We start from the raw sequence: 25,500 nt of genomic DNA, 5'->3' as shown, positions 1-25,500 counted from the left end.
AAAACCAACATTTTGCACCCTTTACACGCGCCATGATCATGGCTGGTTCTGTGAGCTCAGTCAAAAACAAATATACCCAGTGAACCGCCGGTTGTTATCTAAAGATTCGAAAAAATAATTTAGAATCTGTAATACCAGTCCAGGGGACCTTGTTGTCAAAAAAGGTTCTTTACAACATCGCGTTGCAAACAATAAGCTTATAACGCACACACACACTCAATATAGCCCCGCACTAGGGAAACCCTGTGTCGCGGGTGCCATGGACACACACATAGACCACCACAAATTACACCCAAGCTCACGAGAGAAATAAATGTAGGTCATACAAATATTTCGCCCGGCCCGGGAATCGAACCTGGGACCTCTGCGTGGCAGTCCGGCATGGTAACCGTTCGGCCACGGAGGCAGTTAAGTTTATATACTCCACACTTAGAATTTCATGTAGTTGCATGTCAAAAACTAACTGAAATAAACAAACATAATTGTAACTTTTTCTTTAAAAAAAACCGATTTCAAAAGTTTACTTATCGGCTTTTTTAGATTTCCATGGGATCCCCTCATCAGATTCTACTTTCTTGGTGACAATGGGACTGTTACGGACTCCTTTGCACATTTTGTATTTTGTTTTCTGGTTGTCATGGTGACTGTGATTTGTTGATTTCATGTATTGTGTCAAGTGAAAAGTCGACTTGCATTTGCGGAAAATAATTAATAATTTGTGATAATCGACACGAACTCGGAACAGCATCAGGGACCACCTCGAGAGTATACCCTTTCAAACAAAAAAAGAATTTTCAAAATCGGTGCACAATTTATGGAAAAATTTGTGAATACACAGACATGCCTATAAAATTTGGAGATTTCCGTCGATTTTCATGTGATCCCCTCATCAGATTCTAACTTGGTGATAATGGGACCACCAAGTGAGTGCACCCTTTCAAACAAAAATGAATTTTCCAAATCGGTCCATAATTGACGAAGATGTCCATAGATATAGAAGATATCTAAAAACATACATCCAGTCGAACGTATAACCTCCTCCTTTTTTGTAGTCTATTAAAAACTAAAATTAAAACTTTTATCAAAATGCGCGACACGTACGCGCGACTACAGCGCGTCTGCGGCTAACAACTAAAATAATATAAGTATTTTTGGGTTATCTTAACATAGCTTTAAGAGGAAAGTAGGAGAAGTAGTTTTTAATTTTATTTGTTTATAACAGCGCGTTGTAAGGTTCGAGATGTTAAACCGTACTTGCTTACTAAATTCTTGATTGTGTTTTTGGAATTCCCGATGTTTTGTATCACTTACCTGTTTTATGACTGTTTGTTTCCCTTGAATAATATGGCACTGGTATTGTTTGTTGAGTTGAGTGAGTGTAATAAAAGCTACATATACAATCAATTCGAAAAAAAAACTGTTTTGTTACACACTAAACACAAATCGTGTGCTCGTTTACATTGTCGTAGTACAGTCAGCGTCGAAATTATGTTAACCGACAAACTAACCAGAAATATACACCTACAAATCAGTCTATTATGCCTACATACATAACAGTGCTGAATTTGACAAAATTTATGTTTACGTTGTGTTTTAAATTGCTTTCAGTTAAGAATAGAAAATATGCTATCATCATTCCATGGCTGTAGAATTTTCTGCACTGTTGCCCCTTAAAATGGGATATATTTAATGGAAACACGATGAATGGTAGATGAACCAATTATACCTATCTATATTAACACTCTGTAGGCTTAAAATTAGGGTTGCCTCAGTCGAATAGCCGAATATTCGGCCAAACTGTTCGGCCTGATTAACGCACATACGAAAATTAGTACGAAAAATATCACTTATTAACTTCAGTTATGATAAATAATGCTGGTAAAATTATTGGCACACGGAACTCATTAACCCTTGCCCTTCAGACCTTTGCAATTTATAGCTCTGAATGGCGCTGCAATTGCTATGGACTGGCGTGTGTGTGCCAGGGGCACGACTTGTTCGTCCCATCACTTGATGTTATAAAAAAAAAACCAACGCGCTTCGGATTCACTCTGGGCCTTTTGGAGGGAAAAGTGTCGTTTTTATTTTGACTTTCAATTATTTTGTGAAATCTAGTTTAAAGTTGAATAGGATAGTGCTATTGTGCCTTAATCGAAGACTAAAACGCGAAATTATACGAATCTCGAACTAAAATACCCGTATCGGCCCGTTCTAAGGAATTCCGAGTCAATCCAAGCACGCCACCTCAAATTGCCTATCCTCTTTTTGGCGGCCATATTTACAGAAACATAATTAAACGAAGACATCGCTCAGAGGACTTGTATCCAAGCGAAAATTATTAATTAAAAAAATAGACAAATCAACGCGCTTCTCAGCTAACATACCGGATGCGCTGCAGCATCGGGGTAACCCCAGCAGCATCCTGTGTGGCCAGAGCATTACAAGTTTACTGTACTTAACTTTACACAGAGGCGGTCGCCGGTGCGTTCCGGGTATTATAATTTTTGTAATGTACGAGTTCACATGGCCTTGTCACACTAAAACGCGCGGCGGGATGGCGCGGTGTGCAGCCGACCGCTATGACAAACACGCGGTGTAGGCTAAGTTCTATGTGCCAGTGGGACGAGTTATATTTTTTTCAACTCGAGTTACTCGGATTCCCCTGACTGCTGACTCGAGTTGCAACTCAAGTTAACTTGGCTCGATGTCTGATAGAGAAACCGCGAGTCGCGAATAGAACTCGAACCGACGATTCACCGAGTTGGTCACGATCGGACGGCCGACCGCGATTCGAGCATGGGGGTCCACTCTCGATCTCCGTCCGACATCCGTCCGAAACAATTACTGCCAAATAAGCAACACTTGACCAAATGAAAAGACGCGTGATGCGAATGAAGCTTCATACTTGACACTTGTCTTTTAATTTTGTCGAATATTCCTTATTTGACAGTAATTGTTTCGGACGGATGTCATACGTAGATCGAGAGTAGACCCCATGCTCCGAAGGTCGCCGAACCGACCGAACGAGAACGAGTAACTGACGCGCTGTATGAATGAAGTATTCGACTCGGCGGGAACCGAACCGACCTAGCTCGAGTTCGTAGAAAAGTAACTCGAGTTGAATAAGTCAACTTGCCCATAGATTGTTCTATGTAACCGTCCACACAGAGCGATAACAGCGGGCGCGGTCCGGGAGCGGGAGTTTATCGGGTTTTGACGTTGTATTTTTTTACTACTCACAACACAACAACAAGTGTGTTTTTATTAAGATCCAATATGAAATCGACCATTTCTATTTGTGTTGCTTCTGTAATGCTAATAAAAGAACAAATCTTTGATTATTATCCGACGGCGATGTGGTTTATTCTTTAAAATCTGTGTTGAAAATGAAATGTGGTGTCACACTAGCCGCCTACGGGTCGCTATTCCGCCGCGAACTACGTTTAGGACTGCTGAGTGGCACACCCCGGTACGCAGTCTCTTCCCGCAGGTCCGCTCCCGGATCGCTTTTACCGCTGTCCGCCTTTGTGTGGCCTGAGCTTGAAGGTTCAAGGTGGTATGAGATACCCGATAAGTCGTGAAGCGCGACAGGTTATCTCAATCGTATTTAGTCAAGCATTTGTTTAACCAAAAATACCATGTAGCGGCATGCCCTTTACAACGACCGACGACGTTCAGGTTTTGGCTGGACGCCAATAACTATCACCTCGCCTCTTTGTCTATTTAGGGAGGATATTGTCTTTGGGTATATGGTGAAATTTTATTTGTAGACGATACTGGGATATTTGGATCAATGATCTCTCTAACACAAAATAATCTTCATTTCATTGGTAAGCAAATTGCACAAGATATTGTCACGTTGATTAAATTCAGCTACTCATTCGTAAGGCAGATTTTACATTTTATTTATTGTGAATATATTTACACATATATACATATACATACATACACACGTATTACAGTTAGAACTAAAACACCGTAAAGATGAAACTAATTATGAAAATTTTATAATAATAATAGGATAAAAAAGAAATAATATTTTATAACAATACACTCGATTGCCTAATAATTTCAGATAATCCATCATTTTAGATACTAATGCTTGAGATTGTCTGAAATGATGGATCCCATTTCTTGTGAAAGAGTTCGTCCAAGGAAGTACTGCCGCCTTACCTATTTCTACCGCCAAGCAGTAATGTCAGCATTACTGCGTTGCGGTTTAGAAGGGTTAGGGGTGCTGGTGAAATTACACGCACATGGGACTTGTCAGTCTCAGGGTGTCGGACGCAGTGGCAGTGCCTCTCAGATCTTTACGATTTTAAGCTCTGTGTGGCACTGCAACTATTATGGACAGGTGTGTCGCTTACCACCAGGCGCACAACTTGTTCGTCCCGTCACTAGGTATTATAAAAACAAAAAAAATAAAAATAAAATAATAATAATAAATAGGTTTAAATTTTAAATGGTTTTACGGCGGCGTTCAAGACTCTACAGCATAGTTTCCCAAAGTGGTATCTACCCCAGTGGGCGCTGACGAGTCCTAGGAGGACGAAACGGGGTTCGGAAGCAATTGGGCGCTGATGCTATCCAGGGGGTGCTCACCGCATTTGAAAAATAACCTGAATTATCTAAATAAATTACACTACAAATACATGTTTTTTCCTTGTATTAAGTTAATAAAAAAATACATGTTTGCAATTATTTTTTGTGGGCGTGGGCGTTGATTTTTTTTGTCTTACCCAAATAAATAATAATGTAAATATTATCCAACATCGCATACATTGCTCTGATCTCAAAGTAATTACTTAGCTAAAGCACTTGTGTTATGGAAATCGGAAACAACGACGTTACCACAAACACCCGGATCCGAGACAATACAGAAAAGTTAGTTTTCTGTACCAGTCGGGGTTCGAATTCGGGACTCAGAGAAGGCAACACTATGAAAACCGATGTACAAGCCACTCGACCACGGACGCCGCCGTGGGTTACCTAAGTGGGCTGTGAGCTAAAAATTTGGGAACCTATGCTCTACAGCTTCACCTCTACTAATTTCGAGTCACCTATAAACTTATAGGCATTATTTTCGACTGAAAAACGTTAAGCTTTAGTTTTATTATAATTTTGAACCTTATTGAGAGCAAAATTTCGCATATCAACCGCACTCTTGATATAGAAGCGTACCTACACATTGCCCACTCCTTCCATATCTTTTAATTTAATAAATTGGCGTAATTGATGCAATAAATCCGGAACGTTGAAACAAATTCGGACGTCATTAAAAAAACAAATTAACGTCTATTTGTGCAAATGGCTGTTAAAATATGATATTAAAACGCCACAACTTGTTACTAGGCTATTGGTAAACATTATGTTGTTAATCGTTTTTTAGTAATAATTTTCTTTGAAATAATGATTTTGATAGATTCTTTTTTTTTTTTGTTAGAAATCCCATTTGAAGGAAATGTGCCACTTCTGAGGGTGGCAAACTAAGAATAAGAATAATTTATTGCGTAAGCGCCGATGTACACAATGATCTTAAAACTATAATGCAACGTAATAAACTTCAAACTAAAATAAAAAAACTTTCAACACAGAAAATAAAATTGCATAGGAATGCTCTAGCTAAACACGTAATACTCTTAATTCATTATATTGGTAAAAAAATATATATAATAATAAACGCGTGTCGCGGTTCACGCAAACGGGTCTTGCTCAGCTATTAGTTACAGGCAAAAAAATTACCTGTAGCGCTGCTTTTTAGCTAGCTCGATAAAACTAGGGGATGAATCCGGTTTCGCGCATTTTGCAGTAACCGATTACCATAAAACTTGGCAAATAGACGTATTTCCAAAAGAAAACCGAAAAGCAAACCTTTGACGTCGGTTTTTTTATTTTGTTATTATTATTTTTATTTAGACATTTATTTCAAGACCCATATAATATATATATACCTTACGGACTAACATACATACAATATAATATGACTATAAATTAAACTAAACAACCAATCTACACGTAATTGCACTTGTTGGCGACATGTGGCGCAATCTGGTGTCAGGTAATCGGCCGCGGAATCGCCGATACATGACACCCTTCGGCTAAAACTCTTCCTTCATGAAAGTCGATAGATGTTCGGTCGGTACTCTCACCACAAACGAATTGAAATTCACGTTGTGGCGGGACTCCAACCGCTCGACCCTCAGGGTGGATTCGGCTTTTAGCCTGATGTACTCCACTATCTCCTCAGATTTGAAAAATAGCTTCATTTCCTATAATATTTTTTTATTTAAATTTAAAGTCACTTATATACCAAACTCTTAGGTGTCATGGTAGTAAAATATCATGATTCACTCAATGAATAAGTGTTCATTTCTTGTTACTGTGGTTCTCTTAACTCAAATTACAAGACGTAATTATAACAAAACCAATATTAAACGTTATGACTTAACCGGGGTGATTGAACTATGCATTCGGGCGGCAAAAAAGTACAGCCATTTTGAATTTTTATTAACAGAGGCCGATCTAGGCTGGTCGCGAACATTGTTGCGGCCTGGCAATATGCGAATGACATTATTCTGTATAAATATAATAAAAATGAATCTTCATGCGTAAACAGCCTCCCTTAGAGGTAGATGATTTTGTTCGAAATTAAATGCGACCACTATGGAGGTACCCTCTTTCCAACAAAAAAGAATCATCAAAATCGGTTCACAAATACCGGAGTAACAAACGTACACAAAAAAACATACAGTCGAATTGAGAACCTCCTCCTTTTTTTTAAGTCGGTTAAAAAGTAGTATTAATTCATCTTTAGAAGTTGACCTCTTGTGGGTATGACAGCCTGGACCAATCTGATGATTTAAATTTATATTTTTTGTATTATACTCGAAGTATCGCTGGTTACAGTGAACCTGACACTTAGTAATTTTTTGAAATAAAATTAGAATTAGATTGTAAGTTTTTATTAAATTTGGCGACGTCCGTCATTCATACGTCAAAGAACTCTCTTCAGAGCGTACGCGCACTTCGTCCGATTCGTTTCAGTTCTGAATCCGAGAAATGACGTTCCGAAATGTCACGGGTGTCCGAAGCGTCATTTTATCTCCAGTAGGTGTAGCACGATAGCGCGCGACTAGCGCGAGAGCGACATAAACAGCGAGATACTGGAATTCTCGCATAGAGATCTCGCGCTTCGTGTCGCTCTCGCGCAAGCTTTTCTCGGATTCGGGGCGAATACGAATTGGATGCAGTGCGTAAAGGGTGTTACAGTACACTTATTGACTAACCTAATCTAACCCTATAAGCTGACTTTGTCGACCTTTTGGTTCTGAATAAATGTGGAGAAAAGTGTTAAACAAATCTAATCTTTACTTGTGAACCGTAAAATTCATTTTGGTATGAGTTCCTGATCATTTTCTTTCAATGTCATTAGTGAATGACATTTTAAGAAAGTTTTTGAGCGAATTTGACCTTACATTTAAGTTTTAACTTAAATGCGAAATACAAATCGACCCCTCCTACGTAAAGTATCGTATGTCGAAGTTGCTAAGTTTACAGGGGAGAGTTTTAAAGTTCTGAATTTACTTAAATAAGCATAACACGTGAATTTAGCATTTCTCAGTTTTATTCAAGAACGAGTTTTAAAGTCACGAGGTTTGTCGAATAAAACTGAGAAATTGCTAATGTCACGTGTTATGGTCTTTTCGGTGAATTTAGAACTTTAAAACGCTCCCCTGTATACTTGGCAATTTCGACATACGATAATTTACGTAGGAGGGGTCGAAATTTCAATCTGCAATGGTACATTTAATTAGTTTTTTCCGCTATAACTCACATTACTAGTTTGCGCTGTTTGTAATTTTTAATGCACGATAAAGAATATTTTATTCATTCGTAGTACATTCCCCAAAATTATAAATCGCTACCTCTTATGCATCTCTCGTGAACACTGTCGATCTTCATAGCCACACACTGTATACAAAAAGTGAAGAGCTTTTTGTGAATCGTAGTTCGTAATTGTAACAACAGCTCGTCCGTCCCACTCGCACTTATCGCGAGACGTAATTTACTGTCGCATTTTTTTAAATCACGTTTAGTCATTCGTGAAGTTAATGGGGTTTAGGTGTTAGATTTTCAATGATGGCTGCTATTTTTTTTTTAATTATTAGAGATGGAATCACGTTTGTAAGCTATCACCTGATGGCATGAGACAAGTCTTTATTATTACTGTTAAGATGTTCACTATGGCAGAATTAATGTTCCCTGCTCAATAAGGTGCACTTTGTGCCCATGGCCCATATTATACCATGATCGTACGCCGTCTGACTGCCGTCCATTAACTAAAACGTGGCTAAGTGACAAATGGTCAAGTACCCATTTTATAGCAAAAGATAGACCACAAAATTCTCTTTGAAAAACAGTTAAAATTAGTTTACTTGGAACTTAACCTTACGATTCATAGCTGAAATATGATTAAACCATTTCAATATTCTAAAACTGGATTAGGGTAAAACCGGGATAGATGCCGCAGTGGGGTAGGTGCCTCGTTTTCAAAAAACCTAACTTCCCCAAATCGCAACAAAGAATAATTAGTTTAAATAAGAAGTATAGACACCACTCATCAAAGTTCCTGCAGGGCTTCGTGTGGAATAGACGCGTTTGGTTTGTGTAAGCGTGTATCTCCGCGACGAACACGATAAACGGTTCAAAATTTCAGACGCAAGTATTTACTGTCGCATAGCTTTGTAAGTTACAATAAATTCCGTTTTATTTATATTATAACTATACACTGGTTCATTCCACTGGCTCGGGATGCTGTTCGTACTGAGACGCATGCGACGGAGTAGCGATGCACTACGCTTTCGCATGATAGCGTAGAAATCGTCTACATGTTTCTCAGCAAAAATGGTTGACGCGCTACAGAAAGGTGGAAGTCGGAACTGATCCTGAACGCATTGTTGTACTGGATGCGCAGTGCTCCGTATGTCCGCCGCGTGTAACTGACCCACAGGCTGCAAGTGTAAAAAGACTGGCAATATGCTTTAAAAAGCGTTACCTTTACTTCATGTGTACATCGTGCAAACCTGCTAGCCAACATATTGCAACGGACAGGCAGCGCCCTGTGCTCCCTTTCCTCATCGGCATTATCGCATAGGTCCTCGGTGACCCAGATACTTAAATTGTTTTGTCTTTTTGATAATTGTAGTTGTATCTAAGCCCATGAGCCACCGCATAAGACTCACAAATCTTTAGCAGCCTGCGCAGGTCGCCGATAGATGGGCTCAAAAGCACCATGTCATCAGCGTAACATATATGATTAACACAATGCTATTGTAATAACCACTTCTATACTTGGCCATTTATTTCAAAATTTTGAATCGTTCTCGAATTCCTTTTTTTTTTTCATTATTCTTACGTTGGTGCATTCCGCCATCATTTCCATCAATATTCTCAAAACGAGAGGACGTGCTCATAAATCATCATCCTCATGTAATCCCGAACTTGACGTGATTTACGTTAAATCATATACCACAAACACCCGACAAAATAGAAATGTTAATTTTTCTATATTGACTCGGCCGGCGATCGAACCTGGGTCCTCAAAGATGACGAGGTCGAAAAATTATATTATTCCTATTATTACTTTTGACGTTAATTTTGTTTTGACGTTAATTACACAGACGCCAGATAAAGTGTCAAAATAGAAGTCAATATTTTGACGTCACTGTCAGTGATGGCGGACGAGCTTTCATGAAACTTACCACACCTGTCTGTGAAGTTTTCATAGTAGACATAGAAATGAGACTCCAGTGACTGTTGTAAATTATACAATGTGTTGATTTACATTTTCGCCATATTTACAGAAGTCATTCTATGTCCGAAACTGAACCTAAATCACTGAAAAAATAAATCGAAAAAAAATTTCGTAAATTCCTATTTTTTATTTAATTGCGGTAAACAAATTTGATCCAAAGGTCATTGACTTGCACGGCACTTGCAACATTTTGAACAATGACCTTAAATGCGCAGAAATAAACGTATTTTAGATCTACGAGGGGAGGTCCAAAAGTCCGCGGAATGGAGGGGTTGTAAATAATATAAAACAATAAGGCTATTTTTCCTTTTCAATATAATTACCTTTGAGCACAATACATTTTTTAGATCTCGAAATTAGCTTTTCTATGCCATTGAAAAAATATTGTTTCTCTTTGCTCTCAAAATGAGCTAAAATTGCTGCCTTAACCTCTTCATCGTCGCGAAATTTTTTCCCACGTAATTCTTTTTTCAAATTTGGGAACAAATAATAATCGCTGGGCTAGGTCCGGGTTGTAAGGTGGGTGGGTCAGCGATTGAAAGCCACACTTGTGTAGAGCAGCCATCGCAACATTGCTCTTGTGAACCGGTGCGTTGTCTTGCAAAAGCAACACACCCTTTGTCCATTTTCCCCGCCTTTTTTCTTTGAAAGCTTCCTTCAGTCTCTCTAATGTTCTTGCGTAATATTCTCCCGTTATATTGACCCCCTTTTCTTTGTAGTCAACCAATAAAATTCCTTCACAATCCCAAAAAACCGTAGCCATGATTTTTCCAGCCGATTCCGACACCTTAAACTTCTTAGGGGCTGGTGTACCCTTTTTATGCCATTGCATTGACTCCTGTTTGGACTCGGGCTCAAAGTGATGAACCCAAGTTTCATCTCCAGTAACAATTTGCTCCAAAATTGGGGTAGGTTCTGCGCCACACAGCTCCAAGAAGTGCTTTGATGCATCGATTCCTTTGTTGCTTTTGAGGCGGCGTGAGCATTCTCGGCACTCATCTTGCACTGACTTTCGTCATGCCAAGATGATGGTGTAGGAACCTCAAAATGGTAGTGTCTGATACTCCTACTAATGCAGACAGCTGTTTCTTCTTCAGACGGGCATCTTCCAATATACATTTTTCGATTTTTTCAACATTGTCTGATGTGGTGGCCTCAACTGGCCGTCCTGGGCGAGGATCGTCTTCAATTGATTCTCTGCCATGTTTGAAAAGACCGTGCCATTTGTAAATCATTGTTTTACCAGGGCACTGATCCCCATAAACAGTTTCCATCTCATTCATAATGGTTTGAGGAGGTTTTCCTTGCTTGGTAAGGAATTTGATGACAGCACGAAACTCGATTTGCTCCATATTTGCAGTTTTCTTCCGGATTTACTTGTTTGTAGGGCGATATCTCGTAAACTAATGAAGTTAAAAGGGTGAAGCTTGATATATATACCCCTAATGAGTATCTGATTAGTACCACATCAAGCAAGCGTAATTAGCGGGCTCCCGCCCCCTCCATTCCGCGGACTTTTGGACCTCCCCTCGTATTTGGTGGTGGGGTGCGAGTAGCGACGGCGGGGAAGTGTCATATTGAGCGCGCGGTTGGTAGACCAGTCGACCTTGCTTCCCGTACTGCGTCTACGTCACGCTGACATCCCACATAATTCCATTCTTGTCTGTCACAAAATGCCACGTGGTTTGGTTTGGTATGTAAACAAGAGTTAGTACTGCAAAAAAAAAAAACCGCTACTATGTTCAGCAGACCCTGCGTGGTAATCCACCAAGTACAAGCTAAGTACTTCTAGCAATAATTTCATGTTACCTAAAGTTGTTAAGTACCAAATCTAAGTTACAAAAAACTTTGTTCAGTCGACTTTTCTAATTAATGTAAATAAATAGTAAATTATAACAATACTAGTACATAATCATAATTTAAAAAATAGGTAAATAAGCGATCGAGAAAGATTACGTATCACTCGGTAAAGCGGGTGGCGGATCACTGCCCTTGCGTGGTGCACACAATTCCGAGACAATTTTGCAAAACTTTACTAGATACAATTAGCCAGAACATTGAACAGAATAATTTTTTAAATATTTTTAGATGATTTAGCATTATTTCTATGATTAACTTCTTAAATATGGCTAAAATGCAAATCAACACACTGTATATCAAACATAAAAAAATATCCTTTGTTTAAAAAAGTGCACTTTTACAATAGATCAATTATATCGTTGAGGATCACATAATTATTATCACTTGTAAATAAACATTTGTACATGTTTATCATACACAATATTTATTTCAAATATCATACATCGAACCATCAGTTTGGTTCGATGTATGATATTTGAAATAAATATTGTATTGTAAGAGTACCTACCGGCTTCCCGTGACCTCAATAAGGTCATCGTTCCATTTAACAAATGGCGTGACCTACCACGTTTCCTCGAAATAGTCTTTCTAATCTTGATTTTAGCAGTACAGCTCATTGTTAAAGCACCCGTCCAGGGAATTATTGCGTTGCGGTTTGAAGGGTTTAAGGGTGGTGGTGAAATTACAGGCACGTGGGACTTCTCAACTTACGGCCGCTTTCTATGTTCAATCTCAATCCATAATTTGCTATCTAAGCTTAAATAATCAATCCAAATCCTATTTTTACTATTTCAATAACCGATCGATGGATCGTTATTCCGATCTTTTGTTTCAATCCATCTGTAAGAGGGCGTATGGCATTTTTAGATTGACATTTGTATGGTAGTGACAGTTGTGCGCTTTCAATATCCAATCCATAGTTTTGACAAATCGGATTTTGCACGTATTCGATCTATCCAATTTTGACCGATTGTACTGTACTGTGTAATCGTGTAAAAATGGAAGTTATTTTTAAGTGATAGCGACTGTGAACTTGAACATTTGCTCAGTTATCGCACTGGGATAATAGCGACAGCGACCAAGAGCAGCTTGTGTCCTCAAGAACGTTTAGGCGTATAAACATCATGGTAAGTTTGACTGACGCTGAATTTACATCCAAATTTAGGCTGAACAAAACATCAGATGAATTTGTTTTAACTGAAATAATGCCGTTTATCAAAGTCAAATCATAACGGTATTTTTATAATTTAGATTATTTATCACGTCACGAATACGAACAAACGTCAACAAAACATAAATGGACACTAACATTTCGCCGCTGCCGCCGTGTGCCGTCCCTTTATTTTCTTCCATCCTGTATGGCCGTCTCGCTCGTTTGACAATAAACGTTCCGTTCTGGACAATAGACGTTCCGTTCTGTTCCTCGAAACACGTTATTCTTGCCATACTTACGGTTTAAATATTTTATACTTGAAAGTTTGCAATTAATTTATGTTTCTGCCAAAATCACATGTATAAATAAATTTATCTTAGAAACATAACCATCATTGTATTCACTAATTCATGTAATGATCTTTTACTCCGATTGCGTAAAACTAAACGTCAGAGAGGGAGTAAATTTACGACCGATCCTTTTTTTTTAAGGGCGCTAGAGCCGAGATAGACATATTGAAATACAGATTCGGCAGCGATCGATGGATCGAATAAAATCTGGATAGAAAACAATCTTAGATTCAGGATCAAATACAGAAAGCGGCCGTTAATGTCTCAGAGTGACTGGCGCAGTGCCGGTGTCCTTCGGACCTTTGCGATTTAAAGCTCTGAATGGCACTTCAGTTGCTATAGACAGGCGTGTCGTTTACCACCAGGGGCACGACTGCTGCTATTCTCGCATAGATTTTTTGCGTTCATGTCGCTCTCACGCTAATCGCGCCCTGTTGTGCTAGCCCTACTGATTTATTTATTTCATGAAATTACACAATATTACAGCAAAATATCAAGGCTCTGTGAAATTTATAAATAGACAATTTGTATTAATAACTCACAGAAGACAGCCACTGCGCTCGTCATTGGTGTAATTTCACCAGGTAAGGGTCCCAAACCGCAACGCAGTAATACTAACGTTACCGCTTGGCGGCAGAAATAAGTAAAGTGGCAGTAGTTCTCTGGATGAACTCGTTCACAAGGAGTTCTACTGCTACAAAAAGTACGAAAGTTTCTTCACTCAGGCAGATACCAGAAGACAGATAAAAATGTCGCTGTATAAAATGTAATATTTTGTGTAATTTTTTATTGAATACCGTTATGTTTTTAGTACCATGACATTCATCTATTCATAATTTCGACTCATCCGTAGAACAAAGACCTACGTGCAAGATTGCTTATTCTCAGGACATTATACATTTCGTTCGCTGTTCTTAGTTGTGGATATCAGATCGACCAAGGATCGATTTTATATTTCCGAAACGAAATAATAGATCTAATTATGAAAACACTTATTAGCTAGGCCTTATTTTGCATAAGGAGATTATGTATTTATCGTATTTTCGTTGTATAATCACATCGGACTCTGTTCTTCGGATGAGTCGATTTGATCTCAGTATTAATATAAAACATATCTGTAATGAACTGCGTGCCTCTGTGGCCTAGCGGTTACCATGCTGGACTGCCACGCAGAGTGTTAAAACTTATTATTACTTATAATTTTTAAGAACCTTTTTAACCGGCTTCAAAAAAAGGAGGAGGTTCTCAATTCGACTGTGTTTTTTTTTGTATGTATGTTACGCGATAACTCCGGTATTTGTGAACCGATTTTCATGGTTCTTTGTTGGAAAGAGGGTACCTACATAGTGGTCCCATTTAATTTTGAAGAAAATCATCCACTTCTAAGGGTGGCTGTTCACGCATGACGATTCATTTTTATAAATAGCGCCTAAATTTTGTTATTTTAATAGTTGATTTTGCTATACGCCAATTCAAGGCGTTTTTCTCTCAATATACTTTGAGTAGTGACAACCGACTTTTATTATCTCCTGTGTCAAGTCCCGTATAGTGGCAAACTAGAGGACGGGAGAGGAGAACCAGGTTAACCGATTTCAATAATACTTGGTAATTATGTGAAATTCCACGTACTTTTGAGGTCGGGTTTTTTAGTACTCTGTACTGAGATTGTTGAATTTGAAATTTGTTATTGACACGTTCATTGTTCTTTCATTTTATCGAATATATCATCTTTATTTATTTATTGAAGGACATGCAACAGCATACAATTCAAACTTTAAAAATTATTTTATATGACCAGTATATAATGCCAATTACAGGATATCACAGAAGCTTAAAAAATAGCATGACGTGACAAAGTGTGCTTTGAATAATTGCGTTCAACATAAAAAAGTATATTACAAATTAGTACCTATATTTAAATTTATTTACTTGTAATAAAAAAGCAGAATTATTTTAAACAATTACATTTAAAAAATAATTATAAATATTGTAAATAGAAGGTAAAATTTTAAAGGAACAATTTATAATTTAAATGATCGTCATAAGGGATAAAGAAAAAGAACTCGAGTATCTCACTTAGGGTGATCAAATTACTCCACTAATGTTTAGAATGTGCAAAGATGTCAATGTTACTGAAAAACTTGTTATACGTAGTTGTAAGGCGCGAAACAATGTCAATATTGCGAAACTCATACGTTTTTTCTCTTCTTAAAAGCTACAAGACAGAGGTCTCGGGTTCGATTCCCGGGCCGGGAGAAATATTTATATGGCCTAAATTTATTTTTCTCGTGAGTGTTTGGGTGTAATTTGTGGTTGTCTATGTGTGTGTCCATGGCACCCGCGATACAGGGCGGTACTAGTGCGGGCAATGAGTGTATTTAAAAAAAGACTGCATATCAAGTTACACATAGACGGATTTTGTTCCGTTGCCTGGAGACATCCGAACAAAAATAATTGGGGGTTGTACTACAACCCTACTACAAACTAGGAAATTCCCTGTATCTATAAGTACCAGAGCAACGGAACTAGTAGGGCACTTCCCAGAATACACCCAGACCAGAACTAAAGAAAAATATTTGTCTTGCCTACATTTTGCCTATAACTGTGCCCCCGTGGCCGAACGGTTACCATGCCGTACTGCCACGCAGAGGGAGAAATATTATGGCCTACATTTATGTATTTATGGCTATGAGAACCGTTGGGCCACCAGCGGGGTGGTCAATATAAATAAATATTGCAAATACAATTAAGAATTTTAAAGTTGTGATAATAATTAAACATATTGTGCGCAGGTGCGAGGAGGCAGCACTGGAGTCCCGCCGCCAGCACCGCCAGCTCTCGAAGAAAAGCGGTCGCCGTTACAACCACAACAGCAGGGTAGGGCGCCGCCCCAGCAGCCGCAACCAGTACCAGGTATGTTATTAGATTAATTACAACATAAATGTTATATCACAAAAATAAACCTAGATAGTACGGCGATGTCGGCGGGACACGCGTGCTACAACCTTGACATATCGTCAAGATTCCCCGAACGCTCTCTCAGTATGCATCGATCCCTGCTACAGTGCACTTGCCATATTGTGCTGTTTCTAACTACCAGTAGCGAGAAGTGAAAATTGTCTTTAGTAAAGCCTGAGCAAACCAAAAAACACTTAAGAAATGGCGCCTTGGTGCCAATTAAACACAATATTTATTAGCACACAAGATACCAGTGCACTTTATTTAACTGAGTAATTATATTGTACACGTAAATTTGAGCACAAAATGTAGTAAATAACTTTTAAATATTTATAATACGTGATGGTACGTGGAAAATGTTAGACAAGCTGATGAGAATTTAGTTATATGTACGCCGCGACGCCTAACTACCTAAATAAACTGCGACTGTCAGTTGTTAAAAATGAGTCATCTCCTTTCACGGTTAAGTCATTTTCAATAACTTAAATCCTGTTTTAATAAAGTAAACACGAAAAATCGTAAAGTAATGAAGAAACTTTTGTTACAATCACAATATAGCTATACTCAACTTTCATTGCGTGCTACACAAAATGCATTCTGCCTCAGCGGTCTACGTAGCGAGCAGCCTATAACAAAATAAGTTTGACATCTTCTGTCATGTCCAACGTCGCGGAATGGCACGTGTGAAGTAGTGATGTAGTGAAGATAATGATTTCTATGTAATTTTTCAGGACGAAGATAGAAATGTGGTGTTAAATGTAGTAAACGCAATAATGTTCCTTATAATTGACGTAGTTAAACAAAATAGTTATTTTTGATACAAGTGCGGAAAGTTAGTCATTATTCACGAGTCTCGAGGCATCTCGGCCCGAGCCAGAGGCGAGGTTCAAGACTCGAGACAAGTGAAAATGACAAATCGGCATGTGTATCAAACAACGTTTTTTAATACATTTGCGAAAAACCTACATTGAAAGTAAAATAAAACAGTATTTAAAAAAAAACCTCATTTTATTCCTTTGTCAATAACAAAATCAAATCGTAAAAAAGTTAATGAAAAAGGCGGGAATGTAAACGATGAAAAAAATTAGTACTTTATTGGCCGACTTTTTTCAATATGGCAACTGTTGCCAGTATTCAGCCACATTAAAATTACTATATTTTTTATTACTTACTTTACTATAAATTACTTTATTTTCTACATAATCGCTACTAAGGAGCATTTACTTCATAGGTGTAAAAATGCGGTCTCCATAGATATAGTATAGTAATGACGAATGACTTACGTCACAAAGCACATAAATATGAAATAAATATACAATCTCTTTAGTTCTATGTTTAAGACTTAAAACAACAGTAAATTAAAAAAAAACTGGAAAAGTAAAAAGCACTAGTGCGAGAAATCCAACTTTCCGCACGATTTGTAGTGCGAAAAATACCACGTTTTGAGCAACTGTATTAAAAAGGATCTAATCCACATCCACTCACTTTCGAAATATGGCAGTTTGAAGTTTAAAAGTATTTCTCATTCTTGTTTTATTTTCAAAACTTACAATGTCATGTTACTCCAGAGACATTTATTTATGTTTATATGTTGGATTTTTTTTGCTGATCTAAGAGGTTATACTTTTGGTACATATAACTCATTATTTGATAATATTGTGGATTGGATACTTTTTGCTTAACTACGTTCAATTGATCCTTTCGAACGACATGAAAATGTAGGTTATCACATTTTCACATATGGTCGGTTCGATACCAAGGTCAAGAAAGCCATTTTTCAGAAATCTTTGAATACGGCATTATTAACTTTTAAAAATAAAATTATGTCACCAAAAAGCAAAATAGCCTACCTACAATATTTAAAGTACTCGCACTCCGTTTAGCATCGCCATGGGATGAACCGTGTATATAGTACAAACTGAAATGGCAGTGGTTGATTCCGCGTATCAGAGAGTGCAGAATTAATCACTTTGAGAAAAAAAAAATATAGTAAAAGTGAGGATGTACTCTGATTACTAATACTAAAAAATTTCCTAAAAAAAAAACACAAACTTCCTCGAAGTTTTACGATAAAACCGCTGTTCAATAGGTATTTTATATATATATCAATGCTTTTTTTTATATCAACAGAACTAACTAGGACACGTATAGTATATACATTTTTTGAATGGCTTTAATTTCGTTTGTAAAAAAATAATTTCTGAAATAAAACCATTAATTTGAGCTGAGGTAAATCAGCCTACAAATAAACTCAAAATAACTGCCTTGCCCATTGTCCATCCGTTTAAGACGCCGCAGACAGACATACAACGATAGGCTTCACACTTATAACCCCGCTCTTTTTTAAATAGTAATGTATTACCAGTTAGGGTGTTGCAAACAGGCTAAAAAAACTATAAATTATTATAGTTATGTATTGAAAAAATTTCCGTTTTTAAAGACTGTTTTTTTACGTCCTATTTTAAAACTTAAACTTGATTAAAACCAAAACTGAATTTTAAAACAGGTCTAATTATTTTAAATCTAAAACATGGTTCCCTAAAAAATGTTTTCTAAATGACGCCTTCGCCCTTTCTACAACACACTAACAATGTATTATATATAAAGCTACAAATTCTTACTGATAGAAATAGAACGCATACTTCCCGATACTTGGAAAAAAGATATTTACACCGTTGTACGCGGATAGATTCCAAAGCAAAGAATCAAATATGAGAAGACCTACATGTGGAAAAAATGAAAGAGTGATCAACGGCCTGCAAAAACTATAATATATGGAGGTAATATTTGTGCACTTTTATGAGGTACACCCTGGTCAATTTCCGCCGGAAGTAAAAAATGTTCGAATTTCAAATAAATAAGATGGCCGCCATACGAATTTCAAAGTCTCCTATCACGGAAACTATTAGAGATAGGTAGGAGGTGCTCGAAGGAATGTCATAGAGATTGATAGTCTATAAGGTATGTATACATGGGTCTTTGTTACCTGATATAAATAAATAAATAAATAACTAAATCAATAAATAAATAAAGATAGTGGTCAACTGCCTGGGTTAAAAAAAACAAGGTGGTGGATTTAAAATGGCGGCCGAAGGAAAACTTGCTTCGAGCCGGCTGAAAATTGGTATGCGAAAAGAAACTTTTGACCTCAAATTATGGTTGAGGACTCCTAAAGAGAGGGGTCTATTATTTATTTATATATAATTTGGGGTGTCTTTTCGCCATTTTTTAATATGGCCGCCATTCAACAACTAATAAAAATTAACTCTAATTTAACAGAAAATTCGATATGTGGGGATCTGTATAGGTGTTTGATAATAATTTGTGGCCGAAATTTATTTTTCGCCATTTTTCAATATGGCTGCTATACAAACTTTTTAGCGCCAGATAAAAATTTGCTCTAATTCGATTGAAAGTGGGCATGTCAGGGTCTCTATAAGTGTTTAATAATAATTAGCGGTCAAAATTCATTTTTCACCTTTTTTCAATATGGCTGCCATACAAGCTTTTTTGGCGGTAGATAAAAATTTCTTTTAATTCGACTGAAAATGGCATGGCTTCAATCACAATTTGGGGTAAAAATTTTGTTTCTGCCGTTTTTCGATACAGCCGCAATTTTTTATGTAAATGGCTATTGAAAAAACTTGCTTTGCTCGGACTGAAAATTGGCACGAAAAGATTTCTAAGATTGTTTGATAATAATTAGTGGTGAAAATATATTTTTGCAATTTTTAAATATGGCGGCCATTAAAGAGCTATTTCAATTTTTTTTAAACAAAGCCTTAAGTGCCGAAGGCGAATCCCGAAGCGTCCGCACGCCATCAAATGGAGATAATGTACGGAGATGTAATAGATTACGAGTACAAGATGTCACAATTGTAAAAATGTTAAGCATGCTTCCCAATGTAGTGGAAATGAGATACTTATTATAGCGTTGTTGTATCTCAACTATCTCTATGTTAGATTTCATTTTCTTGAAAGCTATGCCAAAGAGAAGTATTTAGGGGGAAAAAAATGTCAAACTACCGCCGAATTTCCTGTACTATGTAGGTACTATGAATACCAAATCAACGATAACCCAGAATACTCAGACCAAAATCAACTTAGAAATGCTCGTTTCTTAAATTGGCATAAATCGGGAATCGACCTCCTCATCAAGCGCCCATAGTACTAACTGCTGTGCCACCGAAGAGCATGAGCACACCCCGTAAACTGATTCCGACCACGCGCCGCAGGCCGAGCCCAAGCCCACCGTAGGTGGGGTACAGGGCTCGTACAATATATTATAATGTAGATCTCTATATTATAGAGATCTATATTATAGAGATATAATGTAGATCTCTATATTATAGAGATCTACATTAATCTCTCTCCAAGTTTTCAGTCGTATAAATTTGTGTCGTCAATCTACTGCCGCCTATTTTACATGACAAAACCATGGAAGCATTCTTTTTTTAAAACCAGAACACGTACCTTCCAGTAAGAATTGTTTTATTGCCTACAGAACCAACTCCCGCGCAGCCAGCGCCTAAGCCGGCGATAGTGAAGGCTCCCAAGAACGCCAAAATCAATCAAAAGGTATGTAATATTTATATTCATCACACTTGCTCGTAAGTATCAGTATAATGTACAACTGAACTGCGCGGTATTATTATCTTACGGCCCAAGGGCGGTATTGATTTTTTTTGTTTTATTTCTGTTCCACCGCCACCCGCTCGAAGCGCGGGAGCCTCGAGGTAGAAGTTTTTGTGAGATACCTTACATACGTATAAACACCATGACTTATGTACGTAAATTCATTGGTTTCTCACAGGTTTCTTGCCACGGCAAGAAAGCCGACATAGAGAAATTTGTAAGGTCTGCTAACTTGTTCCGTATCTCAGTTGGGAGAGCGATAGCCCCGGCTTGGCGAAAAAGTCGCTGGTCCACTCGAAAGAATTTTTCTTTGTTCGCACAAACGTGCGATCTTTGTATTTATAATAATCACAAACTACTGAAGTCATCAACAACCCGTTTGTACTTCCCCCTGCTGAGGACGGGTCTCTTCTCAGGGGAGGGTTACTGACTCAACGCAGGTCAACTTCTGAACCTTCTCGTACGTGCAGCTCATGGTAAAGGAGTTGTTTCTTTAGTGGTACTAAAATAAATGGAAAATTTAATCAGCCTATTAGTTGGTTTTTTCCACACGCAAAATAGGCGCTTTGTCGTCGAGTTGCGGATACCAGCCCGTTGCACCAAGTACCAAGTAGTTGGTTTTTTGTAAGGAGCCCTCAAAATCTAGAAAGTCTAAATTAAAAACAAATTATTTTTGACCTGCGATTTCCAGAAAATCGTCAGGGATTTTTAAAACTATGTAGAGTAAAACGGAACGCAATCCCGCGGAACGGATTTTTATGTAATTTTTTGGCTTTAATAAAAAATATATTTTGGAATGTTCTTTGGCAAATTAAGTATAAAGTGCTACGACCTCAAGTTTGCTTATGCGCTTTCTCTGTGTTCGTTAGATCTATTCGCCAAGTTTTATTGAAAACCGTTAACGAAAAGTGGATGAAATCTAATGAATAAGTATCAAATTAGTTTGACTCACTTAGAGGTGAAATATTTTTTTCAAAATACAATGGAACCACTACAGAAGTATCCCCGTTGAAATCGGTTCACAAATGCCGGAGTAATCGCATAACATACACACACAAAAATACAGTCGCTTGCCGGGTCGGGTACACGGCGGGTGTAATTCCGTGTATTTATTATGAACGACAACACACCTCGCGCGGGCGCGAGACGGGCTCAGCTCGTGTCCCGCACCCGCTCGTGGTGTGTTGTCGTCCATATAAATACACGGTATTACACCCGCCGTGCTCCAGACCCAACACGCACCCGAACCGCGCCCGTTCTTTGTGTGCTTCACGCATTAGGCCACCGAGGTCGTCAATATCTTATTTATTTGGGAAACTCGGTATTTGTGTAAGATGACAATAACAAGGTATTATTTCATTGATAATATAATACTAATAATTTATTGTACATAAAAATAGAACATGTTACATGGCATAGCTTATAATTAAACAGGTTTTTTACAACAGTGTCAAAATAGGTGGCGATACATTCCACCCCTGAACTAGGTTGTAACCTGTTCTCAGGTGTTAGCATTGTCAAAGTATCTAGGTGTTTCACACAGCCCAATACTAAATATATTACATTACTTTAAATATACTACAAATATCACGATAAATAAAATAACAAGGAACACGACATCGGCTTTCATTAAAAACTAAAAAGGAAACTATTCAACCATAGCCAATTACGAACTTTCAATTTCTTCGCTATGTTACGCCGGGCCCTTAGGAACGACGCCCGTTTCGTTTTTTATTTGTTCCACTATTTGCTTTTGCATATAAAAACTCTTTTAAATTGCACAACAGTAATCTGTAACAATAAACAAACCATAAACAATAGACTTTTTCTTCGCCATGTTGAAAAGAAAATGATTTTTTTTGTTCTATCTTTAATTACAAACTAACGTTACCATGGTGAAAACTTCAAATATATTGCCAATTAGAGATAGTTACAACTTAGCATAGACACCAGCGTTACATAGAGCAATTTGCATGGACACCAACGGTACCACTACAAAGCCGGGTACTCACTAGCGAGTTGTAACCCTAACCGTTCCATGTTATGTAACCAAAAGTCGTAGTGTGTATGTGGTTCGCGAACTTGCCGCGAGCGGTTCGCAGTGGACCGTCTGATTGAAGACTGTTTCAAGCGTATACTCTAGAACCTTGTTTGTCACTTTACAGTTACAGCATGCTAATGAGTACCCGGTTATAGAGCAACACTGCATAGAAACTAGCGATACCACTAACGTCGTAGATAAGTTAGTGGGTGTGTATAATCTGCAAAATACAGTGATAACTGTGTACGAGTCATATGCGTGCGCATGGATACATTTCTATTGTCTCAGTAATTAATTATTATGCCGTTTACTTTACTCATTGTTGCCTGGTTTAACCATAACGGAAACTCATGACGAATCTCGCGTATCGGAGATGATACACACACTGCAAAGACGTGTGGATTGCCCAACCCGCATAGGACCAGCGTGATCAACCACCCCCTAAACCTTCTCTTTAGAGGTTACCTATGCCCACTAATAGGAAGCATATGAGTTAATAATGGATTATAATAGTTTATTGCATTGCCTTGCTTTGTATCTATCCAGATAAACATATTTGTATTATTAAGGGCGCATTCAAATTAGACTGTTGTGGAAGCGCTGCAGCGGCGTGACTAGTGGCGTGGCAGCCGCGCTTAAATTATTTTCAACCGACTTCGAAAAAAGGAGGAGGTTCTCAATTTAGCTGTATTTTTTTTGTATGTGTGGTACGCAATAACTCTGGCATTTGGATGATTCTTTTTAGTTGGAAAGAGGGTACCTCGGTAGTGGTCCCATTTAAATGTTAAATAAAATTCCGCCTCCAAGGGTGGCAAACTAGGGGATGAATCCGTCTTCGCGCACTTTCCGGTAACCGACTTCAATAAAACTTGGCAAATAGAAGTAATTCCACGAACTTTTGAGGTCGGTTTTTTTAGTACTCTGTACTGAGATTATTAGTTCACAAATTGTGACTGCAAAAGTGGCACGCGCATGTCACTGGTTCTGCAACTGCGCTTCTAAATATGGTACGAAAATTAGTAAGTGGCGCATCTTATTTGAAGGCGACAAAAAATTCTTAATGTAGCTGTGCTGTCGAATGAAATGAAGCTCAGCACACCGGTGGTCCAACGGTTCGCACTGTGGCCACTAGACGATGAGGTGTCGGGTTCGATTACCAGTAGAGCCAATTTGGATAAGGTAACTCCCTAGTTTGAGACCCGGGTATTGGTGTGGTCTGCCACATTATTATACTGTGCTTTATATAGTCCTACCGACCAACTCATGGGATACGAGTGGTGTCGTTGGTGTCTACGCAGATCGATACATATGAAAGGACGATGACCGGTGCAATATGGAGGCATGACCTAACCTTAAATGTTTAGCTTATGTTCATAAGCTAAGCATGGCGCATTTTAAAGCACATATGACCTAGATTCTGAATCTATTCCTAGATTTTCATTGAAAGCAGCGGATTTTTATATATTTATTAATAAAAAAAGCTACTTTTCCTAACCTGTAACAGTTTAATAATACAACAAACGTATAACGCACACACACTCAACATAGCCCAGCACTAGGGAAACATAGATAGAGAGAGAGCATAGACAAACACAAATTACACCCACACTCACGAGCCCGAGAGAGGCCCGGGAATCGAACCTGGAACCCTGCGTGGCATGTTAATCGTTCGGCCACAGAGGCAGTTAAATTGTATATGTATGGGATTACATTCCATGTATATTGAAAAATAAAAAGAAGCTCTTATAGTAGTAATATTTCAGAAAATTTTTCCTTAAAAATAAGGTATATTACAACTCACACATCTGGCAACACCTGAGCATACTAATTATTCTATGCTGCAATCTATCACCTTTCGTCGTAATTAATACTGAACCAGAAATGCAACAGAATTACAAATAATCTTTTTTTAATTCAAATTAAACTGCTGCTTTGATGGGTTCTGGACTGTTATCAAAAATGTAGTTTTAATAAATGTAGAGTAATTAAAAATATGAATTTGCGGGACATACTAAGTAAGATGAGGGCAGTAACGGTCATCATACTTTAGAATCATATTAGCTGTATTCCCTTCTCCTGCCGTATCATAGATACGGTGGGCGGCACTGGAGTGTATTATTATGTAATAAAAATAGTCGCCCTAATGTGAATTGCTGCGCAGAAAACAAGTTTTAAAATTTGCAACGTGACGTTGTTTTGTTTCTTTACTCACCGAACGCTAGTCATGGGCACGCGCTATTTTATCGATACCTCTATTTAACTATGAATAAACTGCACTATGACCTTGAATTATTTGTGTTTTTCTATTGATTTTTGATATTAAAAAGAAGTTCTTTATATTTTCACAACTTGGTAGGATTCCTACTCAAATTGGTCGGTTATTATATGGTTATTTATTACAATAATTATTCTTTGATACTATTAAAGAGACGTTATCAAAAATTTATGATTTGATTAACAATTGTACGTAATTCTTGTACGTAGAATCTTTATCAATGATATATATGATAGATTATCATGTTTTCCATATTTAATTTTTTAAGATTTTACAATAAAATGATAACGTTATGAACGTTAAGGTCAAAAGTCATGATCGCAGTGAATCTTCGAGTGAGAAAATTAACTTGTCGCTTTTTAATCTATAAGAACTTTTCAAGCTAACGTGGATATTAATTTTGGAAAAGCGTAA

General features: G+C 37.7%; 1 protein-coding gene across 6 annotated transcripts in view; it reads left to right on the top strand.

Moving 5' to 3' along the window:
- Positions 1-25,500, top strand: part of LOC113234457 (la-related protein 1) — a 156,928-nt gene that overhangs the window by 32,118 nt on the left and 99,310 nt on the right. For 5 of the 6 annotated variants that reach the window (XM_026469770.1, XM_026469769.1, XM_026469768.1 and 2 more), the window contains exons 2-3: positions 15,970-16,090; positions 20,640-20,713. The exons of the other annotated variant lie outside the window; for it this stretch is intronic. In XM_026469770.1, the coding sequence (XP_026325555.1) occupies positions 15,970-16,090; positions 20,640-20,713 (195 nt within the window). The remainder of the gene's footprint in view (positions 1-15,969; positions 16,091-20,639; positions 20,714-25,500) is intronic. 6 annotated transcript variants of the gene reach the window in all.

Source organism: Hyposmocoma kahamanoa, unplaced genomic scaffold, assembly GCF_003589595.1.
Source record: "Hyposmocoma kahamanoa isolate Upper Pololo Valley unplaced genomic scaffold, ASM358959v1 84, whole genome shotgun sequence".
NCBI lineage: Eukaryota > Metazoa > Arthropoda > Insecta > Lepidoptera > Cosmopterigidae > Hyposmocoma > Hyposmocoma kahamanoa.
Note: the sequence above shows the minus strand (reverse complement) of the source record. Positions and strands in the feature narration are given on the sequence as shown.